Source organism: Gossypium hirsutum, chromosome D11 (assembly GCF_007990345.1).
Source record: "Gossypium hirsutum isolate 1008001.06 chromosome D11, Gossypium_hirsutum_v2.1, whole genome shotgun sequence".
NCBI classification, from domain to species: Eukaryota; Viridiplantae; Streptophyta; class Magnoliopsida; order Malvales; family Malvaceae; genus Gossypium; species Gossypium hirsutum.
This window is the reverse complement of record NC_053447.1, coordinates 65,152,499-65,179,775: the sequence shown is the minus strand read 5'-3', so window position 1 is coordinate 65,179,775 and position 27,277 is coordinate 65,152,499. Positions and strand designations below refer to the sequence as shown.

The following is a 27,277-nucleotide window of genomic DNA, read 5'->3' as shown; positions in this document are numbered from 1 at the left end:
TACTATAAATAGGGGATGGAGTGACACAAATTTGACTCATCTTTTCTGTAAAAGCTACCTCTCCTAAAAAGTTCTAGCTTTTGTTCCTTTCATTTATTCAATAAAATTCCATTTTTATTAAGTTTATTTCTTTTTCCCCAAAAAGCATAAGCCACTAAATTCATCTAGCCAAAGGTCGTCGAGATTCCCCAAAAAGGGTTCATGAGGCTTAGAATCCGTACTTAGTCTTCTCAACAAATATTCATGGTTTCCCCGTACTACGGGATTGACGCTTCCGTCCATGTCCCTTCAAAAGTGATCTTTTCATCTTGTGCAAAGGCGGCCGCTTTGTATGTTTTGGAAAGGTTGCACAGTCGGTTGGATAGCTTACTGTGTCAGTAGTTGTCGAGCCCAAGAGACAAAATGGCGTGGCATTCGCCATTGAGAGGTGATGATCTAGTGTAAGACAATCCCACAAAAACGACGGTTGGCTAGAGTCAGGTTCTTCTAAATCGTAAGTCTAAAATCTAAGTGGAGTTGGTGGTCATAGGTGTCCTCTTCTACTATAACTGGCTTATCTGTTTGAGAATGATCATCTAAAAGCCAAGGATTGAACCCAATGAGGATCGAGATAACCAGAGGCTGAAATCTTTACATAAAAAACTCTATTTTCTTAACTCTGTTTATTTTTACAATTTTAATTTCAATTTACGTAATCTCAATTCAACCAAACTTTTAATTTTATTTTTTTATTTTTTATTTTTTTTCCAGGTACGTTGTTTTTCTTGGGCACGACTCTGCCCAAGATCTCAAGAAACAAGAACTTGTGCAAATCCAGTCCCTGAGGGTTTGACTCTACTTTCCTTATACTATTCTTTTCATTATTTTATAGGGATAGAATATTTTTTGTGCTCTCGACGACGCATCATCATGTCAACCTTTAATCAACTAACAACCACGTCAGCAATTTTGTTAAAAAAATTATCAGTTTGACCAAAATTGAAAGAATGAGAGTTTGACCAAAATTGAAAGAATGAGAGTTTGACCAAAATTGAAAGAATGAGAGTTAAAATGTTTAAAAAAAAAGAACTAAAGTGATTAATGATGTAAACATTAGGGGATATTTTTGGCATCATGCCAAATTAAAATTGATTGAAAATTTTAAATCCAAACAAGAATATAAACTTTTTTAATCAAAATCCAAACATAAAAATTCATAGCATCATCTAACACAATTTGGTGAATGACATTCGGATGGTTTAAACCAAAAAAAAAAAAAATCCTCCCGAAAAGACCAATAGGCAAGCATGTGTACTATCCCATTGGCTGACCTATGAATGTATCGAAAACAAACCACTTTGTAATACCCAATTTCTTTCTGCCCGGGCCCATACAAAATAAAAACACAGCAGGCCCAATTACCATTTACAACCTAAACCCAAAATTCAGCCCAATACCTTTCAATAGACCCAACCCATTAGCCTAAAACACACACACACACACAAAAAAAACCCTAGTAGCCTCCAGCCTTAGCCGCACATCCCAACAGCAGCCTCACCCTCGCCGCCGCGAATGTCGCAGCATGACTCTCCCCTGCGCACGTCGCGCACACATCTGCAGCAACAAACATCAACTAAACAACAACGAGAAAGAAGGAAATAGCAAAAATAACAGCGCAACAATAATAGGAAATAATGATTTTGTTTGGATTTTATTTTTTCTTTATTTCGGTTATATAAACCGGTCGAAAATCTGTAAATGGGGGGGCGAAATATTGTATAGAGGGATATTTGAAAGAAGAAAAAGAAAAAGAATTTTGAAGGTAATCAGTGGGTTCCGTTTTTCTTTTTACTGTCTTGTTTTTTTTTCTTCTTGTTCTTAAAACAAAAACGAAACAAAGAAGAAGGGGAAAAGCTCTTACCGGCGGCAGCGCGCCGTCGAGGCGCCATCGTTGTTATGGCCGATTGGAGGTGGAGTTGAAACGGCAGAGAGGGGGAGAAAGCAGTCCTTGTGGTGGCTGCTGTTGCTGAAAAGGGAAATGATTTTAGGGTTTTAAAATGGGATTTTATAGGGTTTAAAATGGGCCATTTACACAATTGGTCCCCTTGTTTTTACAGTTTTTTTAAAATCATTTTTTTATTTCTTTTAAATTTCGCAATATGTTTTATTTCTGTTTCAAATTGATCCAAATGATGTGCAGCGTTTTGGGCAGTTTGCGTAAATTTCCCTTTCGGTCCTCTTCCTATTGCGCGTGTCTGGAATTGCTCCCTTTCTCGTTTTCTATTTTTAAATTTAACCTTTAAACTCTATTTATTTTCAAATTAATCCTTAACTTATCATTTTTTTTATATATATATTTTTGTGAAATACTGTTAAATTGTGTTATTATTACTGTATTATTGTTAGCATTTATTATTATCACGATTATTTCCATACAAATATATATGCATATATGTATCTTATTATATATATATATGAATATATATTTTAAATGGTTTTAAATACATATACATATCTTATATATTTTATTATTACTTTATTCTTCTTAGTTTTATATACATATATATACGTACCTATATTTATACTTTATAATATTCATATAGTTTTTTTTCATATTTAATAATTCAAATATATATACATTTTTTATAATATATAAATACACACTATTCAAAGTTGTTATAAATATATTTTTTGCATTTTTCTTATATATATATACACACATTTTCATAATTTATTAATATAATTTACTTATATGTTTTTATACCTATCCATATTTTATAATTTATTTTCATAACTTTCATATACATGTTTTCATATATGCATATACATATCTTTAAAATTTACTTATATATCATATTTTATTTTGTGAATACGTGTACATATAATTTAAATTAAGGTAATGGTTTCATGTTATGCATTAACATTTTAGCATATTTTTTTAGAATATATATATTTTGGTCGCGTCAAAGCATTAAAATCATCACATTTTATAAATTTTCAAAATATATGATTCTCGAGAAAGATCGTATCCTAACTTACTGGATTGCGATTTTTTTCGGTGAATTTAGAAAGCCAAATATTTGTTTTGCAATAAATTCGCAAATTTTAAATAAAAAACTTATTCTCGGGAATTCAAAATGTTGGGTCCTAACTTACTGGTCATGACATTTTCTTCTCGAAATAAGAATTTTCAAAAGCAAAAGGCAATATTCGGGTATTTTGAAGATTTAAAAACATTGTGCCCTAACTCACTGGGTGTGGTGTTTTATTTCTTTGAAATGTGAATGTCTTATTTTTTTTATTCATGAAATAAAGAGTTTTTCTTTTAAAATCTTTTCAAAATTTCGACATCAAGACATTAACAAAAATCAATTTGGTACCAATTTTAGGCGTTATGAGGGTGCTAATCCTTCCTCGTGCGTAACTGACTCCCGAACATGTTTTCTCAAATTTCGCAGACCAAATTTATTTTTAAGGTGGGCCGATCACACCTTAATAAAGGATCGGTGGCGACTCCAGTTTTTGTTTTTAAAAGTCGACGACCAAAAGATTTGTTTTCAAAAAACGGTTTCGACAGCTTGGCGACTCCGCTGGGGACATTAGAGAGTCGAGCCATAAAATTGATTATGTTTGTCTTTGTGTCAAAAATCAAAGTTTTAAAAATTCATGAGTTCCCTTCGCATTCATTGATTTTTCATCTTGGAAAGTTGACAACTTTGCATTTGCATTTTGCATTTCACCCTTAAGTGGGAGCGAGAAACTAGTCCTTCGTGAGGTTTTCACCTCCGTGCAGGGTAGTGGACCGCTTCCGGGATACATCTGTACCTATGTCTTCGTGAGATTTTCATCTCCGTGCAGCCATAGGGAAATGTATCCCCCTGAACTGAACTCGATCCACATGAGCCTATAATGGGTGAAGATCGAGGAATTTGCTGGTTCGGGTACCCTTACTCTAGAAACTAAACCGCATATAGTGAACCTCAGGAACTTACCCTAGGTAGAATTACTCTAAACCTTAGTAGATACCTGACTAGGAGTTTTTATTATTTCTTGATTGTATTGGATTTAATGTTTATACCCGATACTAACCCGTTTTGTTTTGTTTTGGTTATGATTGCATTGCATTTGCATTGTAGAAAAGAGATGTTGATTCAAGTTTGATTACTAATTTAGAAAGCCTATCATAAGAAAACGGGTTTCTTGATAAAATGGAAAATAGTACGGCAGCCTGAATATATTCCAACAAATACAAGAAGGGCGTTGGAAGAATTCGTGACTTTACTTTGGGGCCCAAGGATTCAAGATGATTGTCTAAGAGCTTTCAACATTCCAAATTTATTAAAGAAGCTAATGAGCATTACGAGGATAGGCAGACAACGGATTGCGACCAGAATCAAGCAGAAGGAGCTAGCAGTGACATCCTTTGGAAGTTCGCGAGGTTTATCTTAACATCCGGATGAAGAAGAAGAAGATGTCTTTGCTTGGAGTATGAGGGCAAAGCTGTATATATATCCGCTTCATGTAAAGAAATTTGTCCTCTATTAAAGTTTTCTAAATGGAATTGAATCAGAATTAACGTCTCTTTATGCATTCATCTCATGCATCGCATCATATGCATTAAAAACCTTTAATCGATCCTAATTAATTAAAATTATTGCTCAGTTAACCTGGAAACCAACCAACCAACCCGACACCGATACGGCACTCGAGCAAAGACAAAAGATATGGATCAGAGATTAGAGAAGCTCGAACAGTACCAGAAAGAGATGCAAGACCGACTTCAGCTACAAATGCAGGAGCGGTTAGACAAAATGAAACAAGAGATGTCTGAGAAGATGCGGGAATCTCAAGAGGATATAGTGGCAAAGTTAACCCGACTGATAACTAAGGGAAATGACAAAGGAAAGGGCCCCATGGCGGATGTCGATGAGGGAAATGATGATGAACTTTTCTATCCTCCAGGTTTCACCCCTCCACATGAGCAAACTCAAGCTGAATACCCGCGCAAATCTACTGTCACTATCATGCCTCAGCAATTTCGAGCTGGTATTTCGAACCCCCAAACTGGGCCGGGTTTTAATCTTGAAAATAATCCTATTAACTCTGCCATTCCTGACTTTGATGAAGTGGTTGAAAATGAAAGAATGAAGGAAGAGTTACCGAAACAGTTGGAAGAAAAATGTAGGTGGCTCGAAGAGAAGTTCAAGGCAATGGAAGTTACTGAAAGTTATCGAGGCATTGACGCAAAAGAGCTAAGTTTAGTGCCAGATCTAATTCTCCCTCATAAGTTTAAGATGCCTGAATTCGAGAAGTACAATGGGACAACTTGCCCAGAAGCTCATACCACCATGTTCTGCAGGCAAATGGCTTGATACGTTAACAATGACCAGCTATTGATACATTGTTTCCAGGATAGCCTTTCAGGGGCAGCATCTAAATGGTACAATCAGCTGAGCCGTACCACAATTGGTTCATAGAGGGACTTGGCACAAGCGTTCATGAAATAGTATAGTCAAGTGACAGACATGGTTCTTGACAGAATCACCCTTCAAAATATGGAGAAGAAGTCGAACGAAAGTTTCAGGCAGTATGCACAAAGGTGGAGGGAGGTCGCAGTCCAAGTTCAACCACCGCTCTTAGAGAGAGAAACAACAATGCTCTTTGTCAATACGCTGAAATCTCCATTCATTACACATATGTTAGGAAGTGCTACAAAAAGCTTTTCTGACATAGTCATGAATGGTGAAATGATCAAAAATGCTATAAGAAGTGGGAAAATTGATACAAAGGAGAGTAACAAGAGGTCAGTCTCAAATAGAAGAGAAAATGAGGTGAACAACACAGGTTACTCTAAATTAGTTACCGTGAGTCAGCCAAGAAAGGTGGTTGGTAATCAACAGAATTCATCGAGGCAAGATTCCGGCATGAAGACTGAGAAGTTTCAGTTTACACCAATCCCAGTACCGTATAAGGAACTGTATCAAAATTTGTTTGATGCACATGTTGTTTCCCCTTTTCATGTGAAGCCTCTACAACCTCCGTATCCCGAATGGTATAATGCGAACACACAATGTGAATACCATGCTGGGGTTACGGGACACTCGATTGAGAATTGCACTACCTTCAAGAAGCAAGTTGAAAGACTTATCAACATGGGTATTGTCAAGTTTGGTGACTCGTCTAGCGCAGGAAATCCGCTACCCAATCATGATTGAGGATGGAGGGACTGCAATGTATGAAGAAGTGGTGAGAAATTTGCACATCGATGCCATATATGCAGACACAATTTAAAGGGTCCTTGTTAGATATTTGCCTTAGAGGTGTTCTAAATAATGAGACTGCGGAGGAAACCCCTGAAGTATTTAGAGTCTGTTAGAGTAATGTTCAGAACACACTTGTTACTTTCAGCCTAGAAGCAATAAGGTTTTCTTTGTGAAATAGGCTCACGTCTGAACATTATTATTTTAATGAAATACATTATTGCAATCATCTTTGAGCAAATGTTCTTTCATTCTTTACGTTTTTTTCATTTTTTTTTGGATTTTTTTATACTGCCAGACCATTCATTCATATTATTCGTACATTCTTTTGTATATTCTCAGATACCTACTATGGGTCCCCAGATATCAATGTCATGAGTGACGCTGCTAGAGACTCAAAATTTCCTTTTGAGTGAGACATGTGTTTAGAGGGATCTCATGACTTTGAAGATGACATAGATTGTAGCTTATCTCCAGACTTGAGGAGGGTGATAGAATAAGAGGATAGACAGATCCTACATCACGATGAATTATTAGAAATTGTGAGCTTGGTGAATTGACATGATCACAAAGACGAGGTAGGACCTTATAGAGCTACCCCAAGAATTCAATGATGTCTTCACATGGTCATACCCAGATATGCTCGGGTTAAGCACTAGCTTATAATCTAAATAACAGCATGATGTCATAAATGGGCAGTAGGTTCAACATCGATGCTATGAACGATGCAGTAAACTTTCTTTACTGGGGCAATATCCTCCTCTTTGGCTTATCATAGCTTTACTCATTGAAGTCGAATTGTCATTTCTCTACATTTTATCCTAAGAGGAAGACCCGAAGGTTCGTCTCAAAGAATTTCACAAGAGGGAACTAGTGTTGAAAAAGATCATTCCTATACAAAAGGATTTTAGAGGAAGATAGAGGCCAAATTAGAAGGGTCCATATGTTATAAAGAAAGCCTTTTCTGGAGAAGCTTTGATCTTGAGTGAGATGGATGGTAAAAATTTACAAAGTCCTGTAAACTCAGATTCAGTTAGGAAATACTCTGCTTAAAAAAGGTGGGACCAAGGTGAAAGCCTACAAAGGGCGCTTTGAGTAAAAAAAAAAGAGACTAGGGTGAAACCCTACAAAGGGAGCCTTGAGGTAAAAAAAAGAGAGGCTAAAGTGAAAACTCGCAAAGGGCGCCTTAGACCAAAGCGGATTTGAGTTGAAAACCCGAAAAAGGGCGGCTCAAATGTTGATCAGAATGGGGTATGAAGTAATCAGAGCAGCTCAAATACTGATCAGAATGGGATATACAGTGGTCTTGCTATACCAGAATCAGCAGGAAAGGGTATGCGACATCTTGGGGCATCGATAGAGTATGATAGATCTCCTAAACACATGTTAAGCTCAAAATTGTCTTCAGAAAGTTTGTACAGAGTAGTTCAAGCTGCGATGTCTGGGGCACCTAATCCTTATACCACTTTTGCTATTCTTGGAACACTTCATTCATTGCCAAGACACGCATTCCTAAATCAATTTCTTTGTTATCCATTTTTATTATCCTTGATAATTTATTCATTTCGAGCTATGCTCAGAGCCAACTCTATTCTTATCCATGATCTTTTTGCAAGTATGTGGCATTAGAATAATGATTAATAGACTAATAAAATTTTCACAATGGAAGTTTTGCATATTACTCTAAAAGCTTCTAAATAATATAGGAACCTCAAACAGGACTATTGTTTAGAACGCACCAGGTTGGAAATCTGATAAGGAAAAGTCTAAATTCAGACTATCCCTTTGAGTTTTTGCTGTCTAAAACATCGATTGAACAATACGGCAAGATGTCCTGTTGGTGACAAAGCTTCAATGAACAAGCAAGCAATGATCACCGAATAATAAGAAGAAGTTGTTCTTGGAGAAGATTTCTTCATTTATGCATGAGCATTTGGTGCATCACCCTGGGAATGGTGTAAAAGACCAAAAAGTTTCATATCATGTATCCTTGAATTGTGATAATAGAGGATTGAGAAAAGGCCAAATCTTTTACTCTTGGGTTACAACGGGAAAAGATGGTACAAATTTTGCATCCTAGTGGATCAAACTTGGAGGTTTACAGTGGGGGGCAATCTGATCAAGTGCTTATTAGGTTCGCCAACTGAGCATAAAGGCGTTATAGTGCATTAAGCGATAGGACATTAATAAACTTGGAGTAATAATAACTCAAGCGTTAAAATATCATTTTCATGACATTCTGCATTCATTCAAATGTCATTCATACATGTCTAGTTAGGAGCATTGGATTTATTATGATCATGACATCCTAATAACTAGGCATAATTAGGTTCATAAAGTGAATTATACAGGTCATGTTTCCCAGAGAACAAATCGGTGAAATCATAAAGCCTTATCTCCTTGAGCAACAACGGAGCAGGCTGAAAAGAAAAGCAGATCTTGTCTTCATGTACTGGCGTAAAGTAGATCAAAGATACCAGATCTTGTCTTCCCATACTGGTGGCGAAGTAGATCGAAAAAACAGATCTTGTCTTCATGTACTGGCGTGAAGTAGATCAAAGATAGAAGATTTTGTCTTCCCATACTGGTGGCGAAGTAGATCAAAGAAAACAGATCTTGTCTTCATGTACTGGCGTGAAGTAGATCAAAGATAGCAGATCTTGCCTTCCCATACTGGCGGCGAAGCAGATCGAAGAAAGCAGATCTTGTCTTCATGTACTGGCGTGAAGTAGATCAAAGATACCAGATCTTGTCTTCCCATATTGGTGGCGAAGCAGATCGAAGAAAACAAATCTTGTCTTCATGTATCAGCGTGAAGTAGATCAAATACAACAGATATTGCCTCCCCATACTGGTGGTGGAGTAGATTGAAGAAAGCAGATCTTGTCTTCCCATACTAGTGGCGAAGTAGATTGAAGTTATAAGTCTTATCTCCTTGAAGTTGCAGTGGAGCAGACAGAAGCAACCAATCTTATTTCCTTGAAGTTGCAATGGAGTGGATTAAAATCAGATCTCGTCTCTCTAAAGTTGCAGTAGAGCAAATCGCGTTAAGATTTATCTTTTGGTTGTAGCAGAATAAGTTGAAGCTATAAGTCTTATCTCCCTGAAGTTACAGTGGAGTAGATTAAAGATGGCAAATTTTGTTCTTTTGAGAAGCCACAAGGTACGAATCCTATCTCTCTGACGTTGCAGTAGAGTGGATCAAAGCACTGTTTCCTGTACCTCTGAAGATGCAGTAGGAAGGAATGATGCTACTTGAATAAAAGAAGCCCTGAAGAAGTCGAGGCTTAGTAAAACCAGGCATAATTGGGTATTTTAGTCTTTGCTGTGTTCCCGTTACACGACAACGAGCAAAGAGGGGCAGCTGTAATACCCAATTTCTTTCTGCTCGAGCCCATACAAAATAAAAACACAGCAGGCCCAATTACCATTTACAACCTAAACCCAAAATTCAGCCCAATACCTTTCAATAGACCCAACCCATTAGCCTAAAACACACACACACACACAAAAAAAACCCTAGTAGCCTCCAGCCTTAGCCGCACATCCCAACAGCAGCCTCACCCTCGCCGCCGCGAATGTCGCAGCATGACTCTCCCCTGCGCACGTCGCGCACACATCTGCAGCAACAAACATCAACTAAACAACAACGAGAAAGAAGGAAATAGCAAAAATAACAGCGCAACAATAATAGGAAATAATGATTTTGTTTGGATTTTATTTTTTCTTTATTTCGGTTATATAAACCGGTCGAAAATCTGTAAATGGGGGGGCGAAATATTGTATAGAGGGATATTTGAAAGAAGAAAAAGAAAAAGAATTTTGAAGGTAATCAGTGGGTTCCGTTTTTCTTTTTACTGTCTTGTTTTTTTTTCTTCTTGTTCTTAAAACAAAAACGAAACAAAGAAGAAGGGGAAAAGCTCTTACCGGCGGCAGCGCGCCGTCGAGGCGCCATCGTTGTTATGGCCGATTGGAGGTGGAGTTGAAACGGCAGAGAGGGGGAGAAAGCAGTCCTTGTGGTGGCTGCTGTTGCTGAAAAGGGAAATGATTTTAGGGTTTTAAAATGGGATTTTATAGGGTTTAAAATGGGCCATTTACACAATTGGTCCCCTTGTTTTTACAGTTTTTTTAAAATCATTTTTTTATTTCTTTTAAATTTCGCAATATGTTTTATTTCTGTTTCAAATTGATCCAAATGATGTGCAGCGTTTTGGGCAGTTTGCGTAAATTTCCCTTTCGGTCCTCTTCCTATTGCGCGTGTCTGGAATTGCTCCCTTTCTCGTTTTCTATTTTTAAATTTAACCTTTAAACTCTATTTATTTTCAAATTAATCCTTAACTTATCATTTTTTTATATATATATTTTTGTGAAATACTGTTAAATTGTGTTATTATTACTGTATTATTGTTAGCATTTATTATTATCACGATTATTTCCATACAAATATATATGCATATATGTATTTTATTATATATATATGTGAATATATATTTTAAATGGTTTTAAATACATATACATATCTTATATATTTTATTATTACTTTATTCTTCTTAGTTTTATATACATATATATACGTACCTATATTTATACTTTATAATATTCATATAGTTTTTTTCATATTTTATAATTCAAATATATATACATTTTTTTGTTAATATATAAATACACACTATTCAAAGTTGTTATAAATATATTTTTTGCATTTTTCTTATATATATACACATTTTCATAATTTATTAATATAATTTACTTATATGTTTTTATACCTATCCATATTTTATAATTTATTTTCATAACTTTCATATACATGTTTTCATATATGCATATACATATCTTTAAAATTTACTTATATATCATATTTTATTTTGTGAATACTTGTACATATAATTTAAATTAAGGTAATGGTTTCATGTTATGCATTAACATTTTAGCATATTTTTGTAGAATATATATATTTTGGTTGCGTCAAAGCATTAAAATCATCACATTTTTTAAATTTTCAAAATATTTGGTACTCATGATTCTCGAGAAAGATCGTATCCTAACTTACTGGATTGCGATTTTTTTTCGGTGAATTTAGAAAGCCAAATATTTGTTTTGCAATAAATTCGCAAATTTTAAATAAAAAACTTATTCTCGGGAATTCAAAATGTTGGGTCCTAACTTACTGGTCATGACATTTTCTTCTCGAAATAAGAATTTTCAAAAGCAAAAGGCAATATTCGGGTATTTTGAAGATTTAAAAACATTGTGCCCTAACTCACTGGGTGTGGTGTTTTATTTCTTTGAAATGTGAATGTCTTATTTTTTTATTCATGAAATAAAGAGTTTTCTTTTAAAATCTTTTCAAATTTTCGACATCAAGACATTAACAAAAATCAATTTGGTACCAATTTTGGGCGTTATGAGGGTGCTAATCCTTCCTCGTGCGTAACTGACTCCCGAACCTGTTTTCTCAAATTTCGCAGACCAAATTTATTTTTAAGGTGGGCCGATCACACCTTAATAAAGGATCGGTGGCGACTCCAGTTTTTGTTTTTAAAAGTCGACAACCAAAAGATTTGTTTTCAAAAAACGGTTTCGACACACTTAAAAAGAAAGAGTAAAGTCCATGGGCCTTTTCATCGATTCAACCATACAAAAACAAGTCCAAAGTCTACTATTGTGTCTAGTCACAAAAGCATAACAATCACTTTCAATAACAATACAACAAAAACCATGATCTCACATAAGGGAGAGTGCTTCTATGATAGCATATGTCTCGACCAAAAGAACATAAAAGGCCCTAGTTGTGCTCACCATACAGCCCATGCGCATATTTGAGCCACGTACCACAACCACACACAGTTCCTTGTACTCCACTAGCCTCCAAGCAGCATCTGTGTTAAATTTGAGCTCATTTCTTCTAGATGCTTCCCTTTTCTCTTGGATGAGGTGAACAAGCAACACTGACGTATACAACAATGTGTGCATCCTAAGGTCCTTTTAAAGTGTCATCACACGAATCATTGCATTTTGTGGAACCATCACCTTTAAGAACTTGGTCCTTTTTCCATGATCCCCCAACTCTATTACATCATACATCTTTAGTTGTTGAGTCAATACTTTGATCTTGGTTATGATTTTTTTATCTCTAACTTCATTTAGCAGAGCAAGCAATCTTCCTTTGAAAAAATAAGCAGATCATTTGATACAATATCACATCCCAAAAATTGAGTTAGTAGAAATTGGGCTGGTGAGCCAATGGTGGCCACGTTTTGTTTTTGGGATAACATTGTGAAATTGTGACAAGTAATTTGATTTGGTGTAGTGGTTAAGTGTTTTGGTCATATGCTTGAGGTCCTATGTCTAAACCATTTCTCTTAGGTTTTATATGCTTTACCCCTATATCTAGCTAATCGCATCTAGCTTACCTTTATTTTTTGTTAGATTGTTAGAAGAATGAGTCACTAGTTCAATGGTAAAGCTTTAGTTTAACTTGTGGTCTCGTGTTTGAATCTTGTGGTGTGCAAAAAAGAAGTTATTTTTGCTTCTTATTGTTGCGTTGTCCAAGTTGTTAGAATTTCAGTTAAAGTCAAACTTGGAGGAATTCTCATGTCTCTCTCTTCCTCTCAATTGCCGTCCACTGTTTTCCTCTCCCTAGTTTTTCTCTTTTTGTTTTTTTCAGTTTCCACTTTCTTTCTTTTGAGCCAGACTATTGTTTTCTCAACAATTCTTCGTGAGATTTCAACCTTTAGTCCTTATGTTGTCGTACCTAATTTTTTATTTAATCTTTGGGAGCATTTTTGGGGTTCCTGATTTGTGGTAAGTATGGTGTTTGATTCATTATTATTGCTTGTAAGGAGGATATTTGTAAGTATGTTATTTAGAAATTGTTTAGTAAGGATTGACTGTGTTGTGACGCTCTCTTTTGTGTGGAAATCTATAAGGTGAGGTTCGTAAGTCACATGACACCCTTCCGACAGATTAGGAGTTTTCTTTTGGGGTTTGCCATTGCTATTTTGGGTAAGTAATCATTGCCTAAAGCTAATTTTCGCTTGTTGAGGTCTTTGGATGGCAGTGGTGGTAGAATTTAATGGTTTAAAATTTGATTTATTGTTGCTAAATTTTCAATTTTGATCATCATTTAGGTTCTAAGATCCTCGTTATGGAGTCTGCATCGAAAAACAATCAGGTGTGTAATGAAAAACTCAAAAAATCGCGAATGGCGCGATGCCAAAAAGTGGATTATCGACGTCACATGACCGTGTGCCAGGCCGTGTGGCAAACCATATGGCTCACACAGTCTAGGTTAATTAGGTTGTGTAGGCCACATGGGCTGGGCACGTTAGGATTTGTGGGCCACACGGGCATATGGACCCATTTTTTTGAAAATTTTTCTTAGGGCAATAAACGAAATGTGACTCAATGTTAACCACTTCGCAAGGTTTATAATGTGATACATATGGCTTTTAAATACAAAATCTGATATTTTGTCTTTGTTTGTACTACTTTTGAAACCATGATAGCATGATCTGATGTGTAAGCTTGTTGAGTTTTGTAATGGCATGTTTCTATTTTGCTATGTTCATATATGAGCATGTGAAATCTAATCATGTTATCCTGTTTATTTCTGAAACTGCTATATGACTATGCATGGAACTCCATGCCTTCTAATTTCTGTGAATTGTAGGACTGCATGTCTTACATGGTTTTCATTTAGATTTTGTATTTGCATGCCATGTCACATTGCATGGGGATGGGATGATATGATAACAAGGAAGTTCTGGTTGTTTAATGATCTACACTATCTGGTGGTTTAACCACATATCTATTCTAGCATGCTAGGCTGCAAATATAGTGGCTTGATCACATATATCTGATATGGCAATTTAACTGCATCTTTGGTGGCTTTGACCATAATTTTTCTTATGGTGATATTTGAGGTAAACGAGTTCTAGGGAACTCTAATCGGTGTGTAGCGGAGCTGGGTAGGATGTTTTTGAAAAAATCTGCATTATGTTTTTTGAAAATATTGCATTGACATTTCTTGCATGCTCAATTTTGCTTATTTGAACTTGATAGAATTCTCTATGTTATTCTGAACTGTTTGATATGTTATCTATGATACTGTTTGAGATAAGTTGCAAACTGAGCTTTATAGCTCACCCTTTTTTCTTAAATCTTTTCAAGAAAGTAGCAAACCTAAGATCGAACGGCATGTGGGAGCTCAGATTGATTCTCAGTAAATTAAATGAGAGTTCATGTTTTTAATTATTTTTTTGGACTTTTTGGACTATGCTTTATGGTTTTGTTAATTCTGTCGGATTTTGGTATTTTAATGTAAAACAACAAAATTATTCGGTCGATCAAATTAGAACTCGATTTTCAGAATTAAAATTCTGAAAATTTCCACTGTCAAACTAAATAAGTGATTAGGTGACTTTATTGTAAAGTAAGTTCTTTTGAACATAAGATTTTCTAAAAATATATGTGAGAGTTTTGTCAAAATTTTATGCTTTCGTAACAATATTGTGTTACTAAATAAAATTTTTTTAAAGGAGTTGATGTAATTCCTCAAGATCCAATCATAATGTCTAGGTCGGATTTAGGGTGCTACATATTTGGATGCAATTTTGAGCACAAAAGTCTCAATCATCAATTTATCATAAGCTAAATAACAACTAAAACTCCATAAAGATCTTGACTTTTGTTTTCTCAACCATCCTTGCAGAAAGTTTAAGCAAAGAATAAATTTAGTCCTAAGTCAGGTACAAATCTATTTTCTGAAAGTTCAACCATCCCACGGTATAATTAATATTTATGAAATTGGTGTTGTTTTTGTATTTCCTTTTATTTTGTACAAAGTACAAACTCTTTCTGTCCTCTCGATGATTGTTCTATATGTAATAGAAAATTACTTAAAAATCTTTAGATAATTGGGAACATTACAAATTTGAGAATAATTAAAAAAAAACAATAAACAAATCTGATGGGAACAACAATAGTATCCACAACATACATAGAAAATACAAGACAAATTCAAATCTCCAATTTTACACCACGTACACAATTCCACACAATATTGTCACAACTCCTTTAAATATGTTGGGTCCCATAAAGAACAGCAAAATGCATCTGTCGACCATCACCAGCGTGCTTAATAGCCTATTGAAAACATTTTCTAGGACTTTTAATTCAAATGACAAATCCTGTGGGAATATGAGACATTACCAAAAACAGAGGATAAGAACCGAAGCTAGGATCTTGCCTAAATTATTATCTGCTTTAGAAAGATTCTAAACATGCAAAATAATTGTGGATTTTTATATATAAACAAAAAGATTAAATATTTCTTAAAACAAATCTTATGAATTACCTGGCATTAATCATAATTACTAGCACTTGCAGTGCCTGCAGTGGTGGAATGTGATAGAAGGAACATGTTGGAATTTGCAGAAATCTTCTCCCCCTTCCTTCACTTTATCTTCAAATGTCTTTGGCATTGATCCAATCTTCAATTCTTGGAGGGTTGCAATGAAGCTCAATCCATCTGGAAGCTTTTTTAGCTGTCTGCATTTTTGTATCTCCAATTGCCGAAGAGAAGGCATGGCTCTTTCATCCACCTTCCAGTCCTCCAAATTTTCAAGACACGCAAGGCTTAGAGACTCAAGTTTGGGAAAACCTTCTGTAGCGCAAAACATTTCCTTTCCTATGAAAGCTCTTACATGTAGTTTAAGAGCTCTTAAGTTAGGCAGCTTCTCAAGTGTTGGAATTGGATCTTCCTCAAGCTTGCAACCTCTCAAGTGTACATAAGCAAGATTTGAAGATGAGTAGTCGTACTCTGGTAACCTTCTTATCTCCACATTTAAGTTCAACTTAGAAATGTTTTGGCAACTCGAAAGGAGGCGCACCAAATGTCTTGGATCTATTCTTCCTTCATAATAGAAAATAGACAAGGAATGAAGATATTTGCTTTGGATGATAGGTGGATTCTTGTCCAACTCTTCGGTGTTAAAATCTTCAATATTGAAGGGCCCTCGAATCTCCAACTCTGTAAGGTTTGTCATGTTGATAAGATGCTTTACATAACAATTCTTGGTGTTGAAGTTGACAAGTGTTTGGAGGTTTCCTAATGTACCCAACTTCAACTTTGTTTCAGGACTACATCTATAAGGGAGATATAGATGTCTTAGTTGCTGCATCCTCCATAACACATTAGGTACATGAATAGATTCCCAAGATCTTCTTTTAGAGATGATTCTTAAATCCAAGGTCTGCAAGCAGCTTAAGTTGCCTAGAGATGATGGCAACTTTGAAATTCGGAAGTTCAAATTCCTTAGTCTCAAGAACCTTAAATGGATGGGTTTCCCAATATCATTGGGTAACTTCCATCCTGCATCTCCTCGTCTTTCGTAATCTAAGACTCTAAGAAAATTAAAATTATTGAACATATATTTCCAAACTCCCCTAAATTTAGTAATTAGCACACAATTAACGAAAGCCACCACAAAACAAAAACGTAGATTGAAATCTTCATTGCTGTGGTTGTTGACGTAGTTTGTCACTGTCAATGGCAAAACCTTTTCCTGTTCCTTGCACGGAAAAAACTCATCGAAGAACAAAAGTGATCGAAGATGTGAACTTTTAATGCCCTGCATCGGGAAATATTTGTGTACAGAAACTCTGTGAACCCTCTCAATTGTGGATAACTGGCACGCATTTGACTGATCAGCAATATAGAGGAAATTTTCTTCTTTTGCCTTTGACAAGCAAACATCTCTCATTAGATCATGCATCTGAAAACTTCTCATCTTTAAGGTTGCAATGTCTCTTTCTCGTACTTGAATCATACATCTTTCTGCAAGCTCCATTAAATAACCTTCAGCCACATCTTCTTCTATTTGCCCTTCATCTCCTTGCTTTGATAAAACAATACTTCGGCAACCCATAATTGAATTAATCTATCCGCAGGTATCGAATTAATCTATCCACAGGTATCTCATAATCCTCCGGAAAGTGGCTTAAATAAAGAAAACATGGTCTTAAATAGGGAGGCAAATCATCATAACTTAATGACAACACATCTCTCAGTACTTCACCTTTATTGTTGTTCAAGTATGATCACATCTGCCGATACCTTCAGCCATTCAGTTAATGAAGGATACTTTGTAGCCAAAATTCCTCCCAATACAACGATGGCTAATGGAAGCCCTGCACAGTTTTTAACCATGTCCTCTCCTAACTTCTTCATTTTCAATCAATTTTATGGCCTGTATAATACCAAAACAAAGTATCAAAAAAATCAGTGATAACTTCAACACCAGAGTACGGTTTAGTAATTAATCACAACATTGAAATCTTAAACAATTTCAAATAATTAGTGAAGCAGGAAGCCATGCAAGTTACCCACAACATTACACTTTAGTAATTAGCCACAATATTATCAATAATATGTTTTATACTTAAATTTTTATTTTAAAATTAGTATTACTTTTTTAACTAATAAATTTAAATCAAATTATAATAATTTAATCTAAAATTAGTGTATTCTTTTTTACTACAAACATATTATGATTGCTCCTCGTAATATGTATTTAAAGATTTTAATATTAATGAAAGTTAATTTAGTAAATCCCATTTATGACATTGAAACAAGTAGTTTTGTAGCATTTTTATTTGTTCAAATTAGGGGTGAGCATTCGATCGAATCGAATCGAATCGAAAATTTTCGAGTTAATCGAGTTTTCGAATCTCATTTTATCATCCTAACTTTATTTAAAGTTTTTTCGAATCGAGTCGAGTGAGATGGAATTCGAATCGAATCGAATCGAATATATTTGTTCGAGTTAAATTTTAAAAAATAATTTTGGGTCCTTGTAACCACTGTCACCCATCATAATAAAATTTGTCCACCTTAATGAAATTTTTTATTAACTTTCATCACCTCATAATTTATTTATTAATTTTTTATATATTGGTTAGCTTTTTTGCTTGCTTAGTTGTTTCAATTATCTTCAGATTCTTCTCACTATGTATTTTAGAATTAAAAAATATATTAAATGTAAAAATATGATTTTTTTTAATAAAAGTTATTTTAAAAATAATATGTGAAATTGATACCAATATAAAATTTTAACACGAATATTTTATGGCATAATTAATAATTCAATTTTAATATAAATATTCAATATGACTAAACAATTCAATAATATAAATAATATAAATAATATAAAATGTGAAATTTAATTTAATAATATAAATAGTAGATATAAATAAAATTATTACTATTTATGTTTAGTGAATTTTTTTTGGATAATTTTGATTTTTTATTTGAGGGTAAAGGGTGAGAAGTAAAAGTTTAGGGGGAAAATAAAAAGTTTTGGCAAATAAAAGTTTGAGGGAAAGTAAATAGGGGGAGTAAAATTTTGGAGGAAAAATATTAAAAAAAAATTGGAGGGGGGAGGGTTTGGGGTAGATGGGAGGTGGGATGGGAAGGGAATAAAAGTTTTAGGGGAAAAGTGGGAGGGAGTAAAAATTTTGGGAGAAAATAAAAGGTTTTGAGGGGTTTTGGGAGTAAAATTTTGAGAAAAAATAAATGGGAGAGTAAAATTTTGGCGGGAAATGAATTTTGGGTAGATTGGGGGGTTTGGAGGAGAGGGGAGTAAAAGTTTTGGGGGGAAAGTGGGAAGGAGTAAAAGTTTTGAGGGAAAAGTAAAAAGGTTTAGGAGTTTGGGGTAAAAATATAAAATATTATAGTTTGATATTTGAATTATTTGAATTATTTGAGTTATTCGAATTTGAAACTCAATTCGATTCGAACTCGAAATTCGAAAAAAAATTCGAGTTGATTCGAATAACTCGATTAACTAGAATAACTCGATTCGTTTAACTCGAAATTCGAATTTTTTTCGATTTTTTCGAGTCGAATCGAGTTTTGCTCACCCCTAGTTCAAATATCAAATTTTAATCAACTTCATGAAAATTCAATAATTATACTAAAAGTTCATAATTTTTATTATATTAAATCTTATTGTTATATATGTTGCATGTGATTTTACATATTTAATATTTAATCAAAATTTTAAATTTTTTTATTTTTTATTATAGTCATTAACGTGAAATAATATTTCTTATTTGAATTATTGAATATAATTAAAATATATTAACTTATCAATTCAAATATTATAATATAAAATTTTCAAATCATAATTAAAATATCTTTAACATATTCAACATATAATATAGTTTTACTTTATGTAGTTAATGCAAAGAAATATTATTCAAAACATAACTAATTAATATAATTAACTCTAGATTAATTAAGTGATAATTAAAATACTTAAAATTGTAATGGCTCTATTTTACATTAATAAGATTAACACAATTTTTTTACATCAAAACTTTTAACTAATAATTATTATTTAAATATAATTATAACTTTGGCCTATATTTTATACTTAGATTTACATTCAAGTAATAACTTTACTTTAAAATTTGCACAACCTTTAAACTAATAATTAAAAATTAAATTATAATTATTTGTAAATATATAATTATTATAACTTCTAGTTTACTTCAACTTTTTTTTTAAATGTGAATTTAGTAATATAATAAAAGTAAAAGATATTCTCATTAATGTAAAAAATTTTATGCTTAAAGTTTCATTTAAGTAGTAACTTTATTTTAAAATTAACACAATTTTTTAACTAATAATTTTAAATTAAATTATAATTATTTTTAAAGTTATTTAGTAATATGATAGAAAATAAACAGTGTTCTCATCTTCAAATTAATTAATTGCTAACGTATGTGAACTACCATGTAGATGTCATATCAACAAAATTAACAAATATTAACTTTTCTATATATCCATTTGGGGGTAATTTGACAAAGTTCAATAACTAAAAGAGATGAAAAATTAAATGAAGGACTAAAATGACTTTTTTATAAAGTTGGTGTGTTAAATAAATCATTATGCCAATTTAGAATATACAATTTTTTTCGTCCAAAAATAGAATGTAGAGTAAATATTGCAATATATATTAAGATAGATTAATTTCACCATTATGAAATCAATAAACATATTACCTGGTGAATTTGTTGGGGGAATGGCAATCTTTTGGAATAGTTCCCAACTCTGTTCCTAGTTTAGGCACTGCAATTCATATAGGAAACCATTTTTGTCAGCATGTGAAATTATCTCCTTGTTCCGAGAGGTGAGTAAGATCTTGCTTTCCGTCTCTCTTGCCGAAAATGCTGGTTTTAAGCTATCCCAAGCCTTGGTGTCCCAAATATCATCGAGTATCACCAAACATTTGTTTTTCTCCAAGAAATCAGATAACTTCTCTGTCAACTTTTCGACCTTCTCCTTATCGGCTTCACCTAAGATGTTAAGATCTGATAGAATATCTTTCCAAACTTTTCTTTTTTGAAAATTTTTAGAAACATATGCCCAAGCCAAGTGCGTGAAATGACCAACAACTTGGCTGTGATGATATATTTTCTTGGCAAGAGTGGTCTTGCCCAGACCACCCATTCCGCATATGGAGACAACCCTACTTTCACTTTGCTCATCGAGAAGAACTGTGACCAGTTTCTTGATATGTTTATCCAATCCAACAATGTTATCATCCATAACATGAGGATAAGGCCGCCTTGACTCCAGCCTTTCAGTTGAAGAACTTGGTCCTTCTCCATCAACCCCGAACTGTGATACTTGATCTGGTGGAGCAGGCATCCCTCTTTGAGGAAACAAGCGGATCTTTTGATGCAATTTGAAAATCCACCTTTCCTTTTGGAAGCAACTTTGAGGGAAAACGTCTCGATCACATCTTCAGCATCGTAGGTCAACTCTCTGATCTTAACAACGCTGGTACGTATCACCTCATGATCAACTTTTCTTGCGTCTGCCACTTTCAAGTAGCTTTGCATCCATCTCAGTTCACTTGCTAGGTCCTCAACTTGTTCATCGACGCCCCACAAGGATGTGACTTCTTGTGTTAGCTCGCCGATTGCTTTGAGAGCAGAAGAAACAGCAGAGAAATCCATGGGAGAGCATTTTTTTTTTTGTGACCAAAGACGGTTGATATTTTGGATTTTTTGGTTTCTGGTACAATTGACTATATGGTTCAAAGTTAAAGTAAACCATACAATTCTTGCTTGTGGACAAAGGTTCAGGTGATTCCCATGGAAGGATAAGAGTACTACACAAGGGAAATTAGATTCTTATCCAATTGCTTTAGCAAGTATCCTCATTAATGGAAGCTAAAACAAGAACAACTAAATTTATTGAAACCAATCTTTTATTTTTGTTTTTATCTTTACCAATTCCTTGAAGCATGTTTAAGTAAAGCACCAAAAAACGATTATATTGCCAAAAGACAGCATTGTGCAATGTTTCGACTATAAATTCTTGCTTGTGCAATAGGTTTAAGTGATTCTCATGATGTAGCAAAGTACTATGCAATGAAAATTGGATTCTCAACCCAATGCTTAGGCGACTGATTCTGAATAAAAAGCAAAAGCTTGAGCAAAGAATAAAAGGGGAGCCAATAATATTTGATAACCAATTAAATCAGATTGCACTAATTGCCAAAATAGAGTTATTCTTTTCTCATGAAAGATACGAATAATGTACTCATTTTTTAAAAAAATTTATTTTATATTCATGTCCAAATATATGTAAAATATAAATATTAAAATAATTTAAATTTCAAAGATTAAAACTTTTTGTTTTTCCATTTGCTATTGCATGCTTGTTTGCTTAACGTTTCTGAAGTTATAATTGGTTTTGATTGCAGCATTCAAGTAAAAAGATAAACCTTTTAACTTCGGTAGAGAATGAAGTTATAATTTTAAAAGTTGTAATGAGAAGTGAAATTTAAGTAAATTGCATATATTTTATTCAAATTTGACGAGAAATATATTTGCATCTTGGAAGCAGTAATTTTATGGGCAGAATATCTGCTCTGTTCTTGTAGGATTCTTTGGACTTCACCATGTTTCATGTCTGCTTTATAGAAGAGAACAAGGTCATCGGTGACAAACAAATGCGAAATTTGTGGCCCATCTCTATACAGTTTGATGGGCTTTCATTTGTCACCTTTAATCACTTCGTCGATGAGATGTCTTAAATGCTCTATGGCAATGGCAAAAAGAAAAGGTGAAAGGGGTCGTATTTTCGAACACTTGAAATGGTTTGAACTTATTTGTAAGCACCCCATTTCAAATGGCTGGTATAGAAGTAATAAAGTTCATAATTATCCGAATGAGCACCACGTACACAATTTCACACAGTACTGTTACAACTTTTTTACATATATTTGGTCCCATAAAGAGCAGCAACAGAATAAAAAAAATGGCATGCCTTCAATACCTTAAGAGGAAATATTAAAAAATGTCAATATGATGTATAAACAAATCGGGTAAGTATTTCCTAAAACAAAGATTATGAATTACCGGCATTAATCATGAGTACTATCACTCGCAATTTTGGAATATGATAGTGTTGAAACATTTTCAAATATTTATAGTATCCCAATAACTATAAATGAATGAGTGTAATTAATCAAAAGACAAATCTTTTGGTCATTGGTCAAAAGTTATATTATTTGATTTTTTTTAAAGAATTATAATTATTCAAAAAATATTATTTGAATAGTTACAAAATTAAATGAATAATTATTATTTATTTATTCATAAAGACACCTATTGAAAGGTGTCTCTATGAAGAGACATGAAAATTCCTATAAATAGGAATGAGATTTCATTTGGAAATAGATCAACAAATTCTAATATTCTTTTTTTTTCCTTCTTTCATTTTCTAATATTATTAGATTATTCTATAAAGTATTACTGCAGAAATCTTTTGTAGAAATTGAGTTTTTTGTTATACATTGCTCAGTGCATAGTGGACTATTCTCGTCAGTGCAAAACACAAATAGTCATTGACTTCATTGTATCCTCGAGGTTAATTTGCTTGGAACTCATTTGCACACCGAAGGTAGGTGAGGGCGAATATAACCTTAAAGATAGTGGCTTGATACACGCCTTGGAGCCTGTCCTATTTCTTCTTTTACTGTTCGAGTTTCGATCGTGTGTTCGAGATTTTCCTTACCGGAGTTTTGAACTAACAGGTAGAAGGAACATGTTGGACTTTGCAGAAATCTTATCCCCCTTCCTCCACTTTATCTTAGAATGTCTTTGGCATTGATCTTCAGTTCTTGAAGGGTTGCAATGAACCTCTGTCCACCTGGAAGCTTTTTTAGTTGTCTGCAATTCTCTATCTCCCATTGCCAAAGAGAAGGCATGGCTTCTTCACTCATCTTCCACTCCTCCAGAAAGTTAAGCTCCTTAAGGCTTAGAGACTCAAGGTGGAATTTGCAGAAATCTTCTCCCCCTTCCTCCACTTTATCTTTGAATGTCTTCGGTATTAGTTTAATCTTCAGTTCTTGAAGGGTTGCAATGAACCTCCCATCTGAAAGCTTTTTTAGTTGTCTACAGTTCTCTATCTCTGATCACCGAAGACAAAGCATGGCTCCTTCACTCACTTTCCACTCCTCTAGAAAGTTCAACTCCTTAAGGCTTAGAGACTCAAGTTTAGCAAAAGTTTGTCCATAGCAAAACATTTCCTTTCCTATGAAAGCCTCTTCATGTAATTCAAGCATACTTAGGTAAGGCAGTTTCACAAGTGTTGGCATTGGATCTTCCTCAAGCTTGCACCTTCTCAACTTTATGTAAGCGAGATTTGAAGACAAGTAGTGGTACTCTGGTAACCTTCTTATCTCCTCATCTAACCTCAACTTAGAAATGTTTTTGCAACTCAAAAGGAGGTGTGCCAAATGTCTTGGATCTATTCTTCCTTCATAATTGATGATAGACAAGGAATGAAGATATGTTAAAATTTGGCCTGCAATGTAACATGGAACCAACAGCAAGCTCACAACAAGACCAGCAACAGCAAAGCAGCTTGAAGTGCGGCATTGGAGCTGAACCGAATGTAACAGTTGCTTTGTGCTTTTTGTTTCAATGTAATTTTGTTTAGTTTACTTGTGACTTATGCAAGTAAATTAGTAAGATTAGTTTATGATGTAATGGCTGATATGTCAGCCCATTTTGTGTGTTATTTAAGTTACCAATTAGTCAAATTATAGTGGGAGCAGTTAAGTGTTTAGGTAACTGTCCAATTAACTTTGTAACCTCAACATATTTCAAATTTTGAATGAAAATCAGATGATTTCCTTCAGTTACATTTTGGCCATTGTTTTATTCTGTTTTGCTTCGATTTTCTTTATTTTATTTTGCTATTTTTGTCTTTATTTTGCTGCCAATGTCAAACAAATGGTAATTAGAGCCTGTCACACCACATGGCAGCTGATGAGAAGCTGTTTAAGGATCTTGACAGAACTTTTGTCTCAAATATCAGGATTGGAGATGGAAACTTGATTAAAGCCAAAGGTAAAGGCAATGTGGTGATCAGCACTTGTTCAGGTAACAAAGTAATTTCTAATGTACTTTTTGTACCTGATATAGATCAGAACCTACTTAGTGTTGGTCAATTAGTTGAAAAATGTTACTGTTTGATCTTTAAATATGGTTCCTGCATTGTTAAAGATTCTTTTGGCCAGAAGCTATTCATACTAGCTATGACTGATAGGTGTTTTATGCTTGATGAGAATCAAATTGAAAGAAAGGCTTACACCAGTCTTACTGATAACACTGGTCTTTGGCATAGAAGACTAGGACATGCCAATTTTAGGTCACTTGATCTATTGCACAGGCTGAACTTAGTTGAAGACATGTCCAAGGTTGATGTTAGTGATACTGTTTGTGAAGTTTGTCAGCTTGGTAAGCAGACTAGATTGTTTTTCCAGCTAATAGTGTATGGAGAGCTCGAGAAAAGATTAAATTGGTCCATTCTGATATTTGTGGACCAATGAAAACTCCTTAATTGAATGACAGCAAGTATTTTATCTTGTTTATAGATGACTTGACTAGGTTCTGTTGGGTTTATTTCTTGAGGTAGAAGTTTGAAGTGTTTGAAGTATTTAACAAGTTCAAAGCTTTGGTTGAAAACCAGACTGGTTGTAAGATCAAAGCCTTAAGAACTGATAATGGCTCTGAGTATGTGTCTGACAGGTTTCAGAAGCTATGTGAGCAAACTGGAATTCATCATCAACTAACCACAGTTTATACTCCTCAACAAAATGGGGTATGTGAGAGGAAGAATAGAATTGTGCTTGATATGGCCAGATGTTTGTTGTTCCAAAGTAAGCTACCAAGTAAATTTTGGGATGAGGCAATCAATACCTCAGTGTATTTGTTCAACAAGTTGCCAACTCGTGCTGTCAAGGACAAGACTCATTTTGAAGCATCTCAAGCCAATTGTGTCACACTTGAAAGTGTTTGGTTGTGTGTGTTATGCTCACATTCTAGTTGAAAAAAGGACCAAGCTTGAAAGTAGGGCTGTTCTAGGAATATTTGTTGGCTATAACAATACTAAAAAGGGCTATATAGTGTTTAATCCCTCAACAAAGAAGATTTTGGTGAGTAGGGATGTTAGATTCGATGAGCAGAAGGTTTGGAGCTGGAATGGGAATGGTGCTGAAGCAAGCCTGATTGAAGAGGATCAGCCAGATTCTATTCTTGAACCTGCAAAAGAAGGACCAAACAATGAAGCTGTTGATGATGTTCCCGTGAGAGGCACCAGAACAATTGCTAACATTTACCAAAGGTGTAATATGGCAATAGTTGAGCCCTCTAACTATGAAGAAGCTACCAAGGACAAGCAGTAGAAGAAAGCCATGGAAGCAGAATTGGAGATGATCCATAAGAATGACACATGGGAATTGGTGAACAGACCTGATCACAAGAAGGTCATTGGTGTCAAGTGGGTGTTTAGAGCCAAATACAAAGCTGATGGCTCATTGAACAAGCACAAGGCAAGACTTGTGGTGAAAGGCTACAGTCAGCAATATGGCATTGACTTTATGGAGACATTTTCTCCGAAAGTAAGGCTAGACACGATCAAGCTTCTGTTTGCCTTGGTTGCTTTAAAAAATTAGAAGGTTCATGATGCAATCGAGCCCCATGAGTTATCAAGTGTGAACGATGTTTCCCTCGAGCTGTCTAAAGGACCTATTACCAGAGCTAGGGCTAAAAAGTTTAAAGACACAATTTCAGCTTTGGTTGATCGGGTTTGGGGTGAATCCGTGGCCAGTCTACTTGAAAACTCATGAACCAGCAAGATGAGCAAACCGTGCACTTTACTTCAAGCTCTTCCAGCTTAATTTTTAGTTCAACAAGCTCGTTTTCTTTTTTTTTAGCTCATTCATTTTGTTGAAATAATTAATTAAATTGTCTTAGTTGCTGTTGAGTTTAATTTGAGTCTTAGTTAAATATTTCTTGGTTCAGCCGAATTAATGTGTGTGATTTAAGCTAAGTAAATTTGTTGAATTTGCTAGGACAACGTACATGGACGGCAAAGAAGAAGTGGACTACAACATGCATAAAAGCCGAATTGATGTGGAGGTGAACGGCATGAAATTAAGGAATTTGTGGCTGCCGAAATTAAGGCCTTTGTGCCTTGAATTCATGGAAGAATTTAAGGAAGCATTTGACCAACATCATGCATAATTCATGGAAGAATTTAAGGAAGCATTTGGCCAACATCATGCATAATTCATGGAAGAATTTAAGGAAGCACCATGGCCAAATTTGGCTTCCAATTTTGCCCATTCGGCTACCTTTTTTTGTTTTGCCTATAAATATGTGTTAAATTTCATTGTAAAAAAATCAAGAACCTTGAATTAATGTTTTTACATTTTGTGAGTTTGTTTACAACTCTCATTGTTCTCCAAAGACTCGTTTGACTTATCAAGTAACCCTTGTGGCGTCAACCCATCTTTCTTATCCGAACTTATCACTTTGCACCAAAAGTGTGGCGTTCAAGTTATACCGAAGTTCCTATCATACTTGATAGTGGGTCGAGGTTCCATTCTATACTTCCGCAAATCCACCTTAACCAAATAGAAATCGGGGTGACACTCTCTAGTGTT

At 34.4% G+C, this 27,277-nt stretch overlaps 1 protein-coding gene and 1 pseudogene across 1 annotated transcript; one reads left to right on the top strand and one right to left on the bottom strand.

Annotated features, from left to right (window-relative positions):
* Positions 1-1,599: 1,599 nt before the first annotated feature.
* LOC121223245 (uncharacterized) lies at positions 1,600-5,351 on the top strand. Its single transcript, XM_041104378.1, has 2 exons — positions 1,600-1,801; positions 4,116-5,351. The coding sequence occupies exon 2, from the start codon at positions 4,704-4,706 to the stop codon at positions 5,349-5,351; it is 648 nt and encodes a 215-aa protein (XP_040960312.1). The 5' UTR covers positions 1,600-1,801; positions 4,116-4,703.
* A 9,755-nt stretch (positions 5,352-15,106) lies between these two features.
* LOC107935635 (probable disease resistance protein RF45) lies at positions 15,107-21,298 on the bottom strand (annotated as a pseudogene).
* Between the last annotated feature and the right edge of the window lie 5,979 nt (positions 21,299-27,277).

Coding starts and splice junctions, on each gene's coding strand:
- LOC121223245 (XM_041104378.1), top strand. CDS start 4,704: ATGGATCAGAGATTAGAGAAGCTCGAACAGTACCAGAAAGAGATGCAA.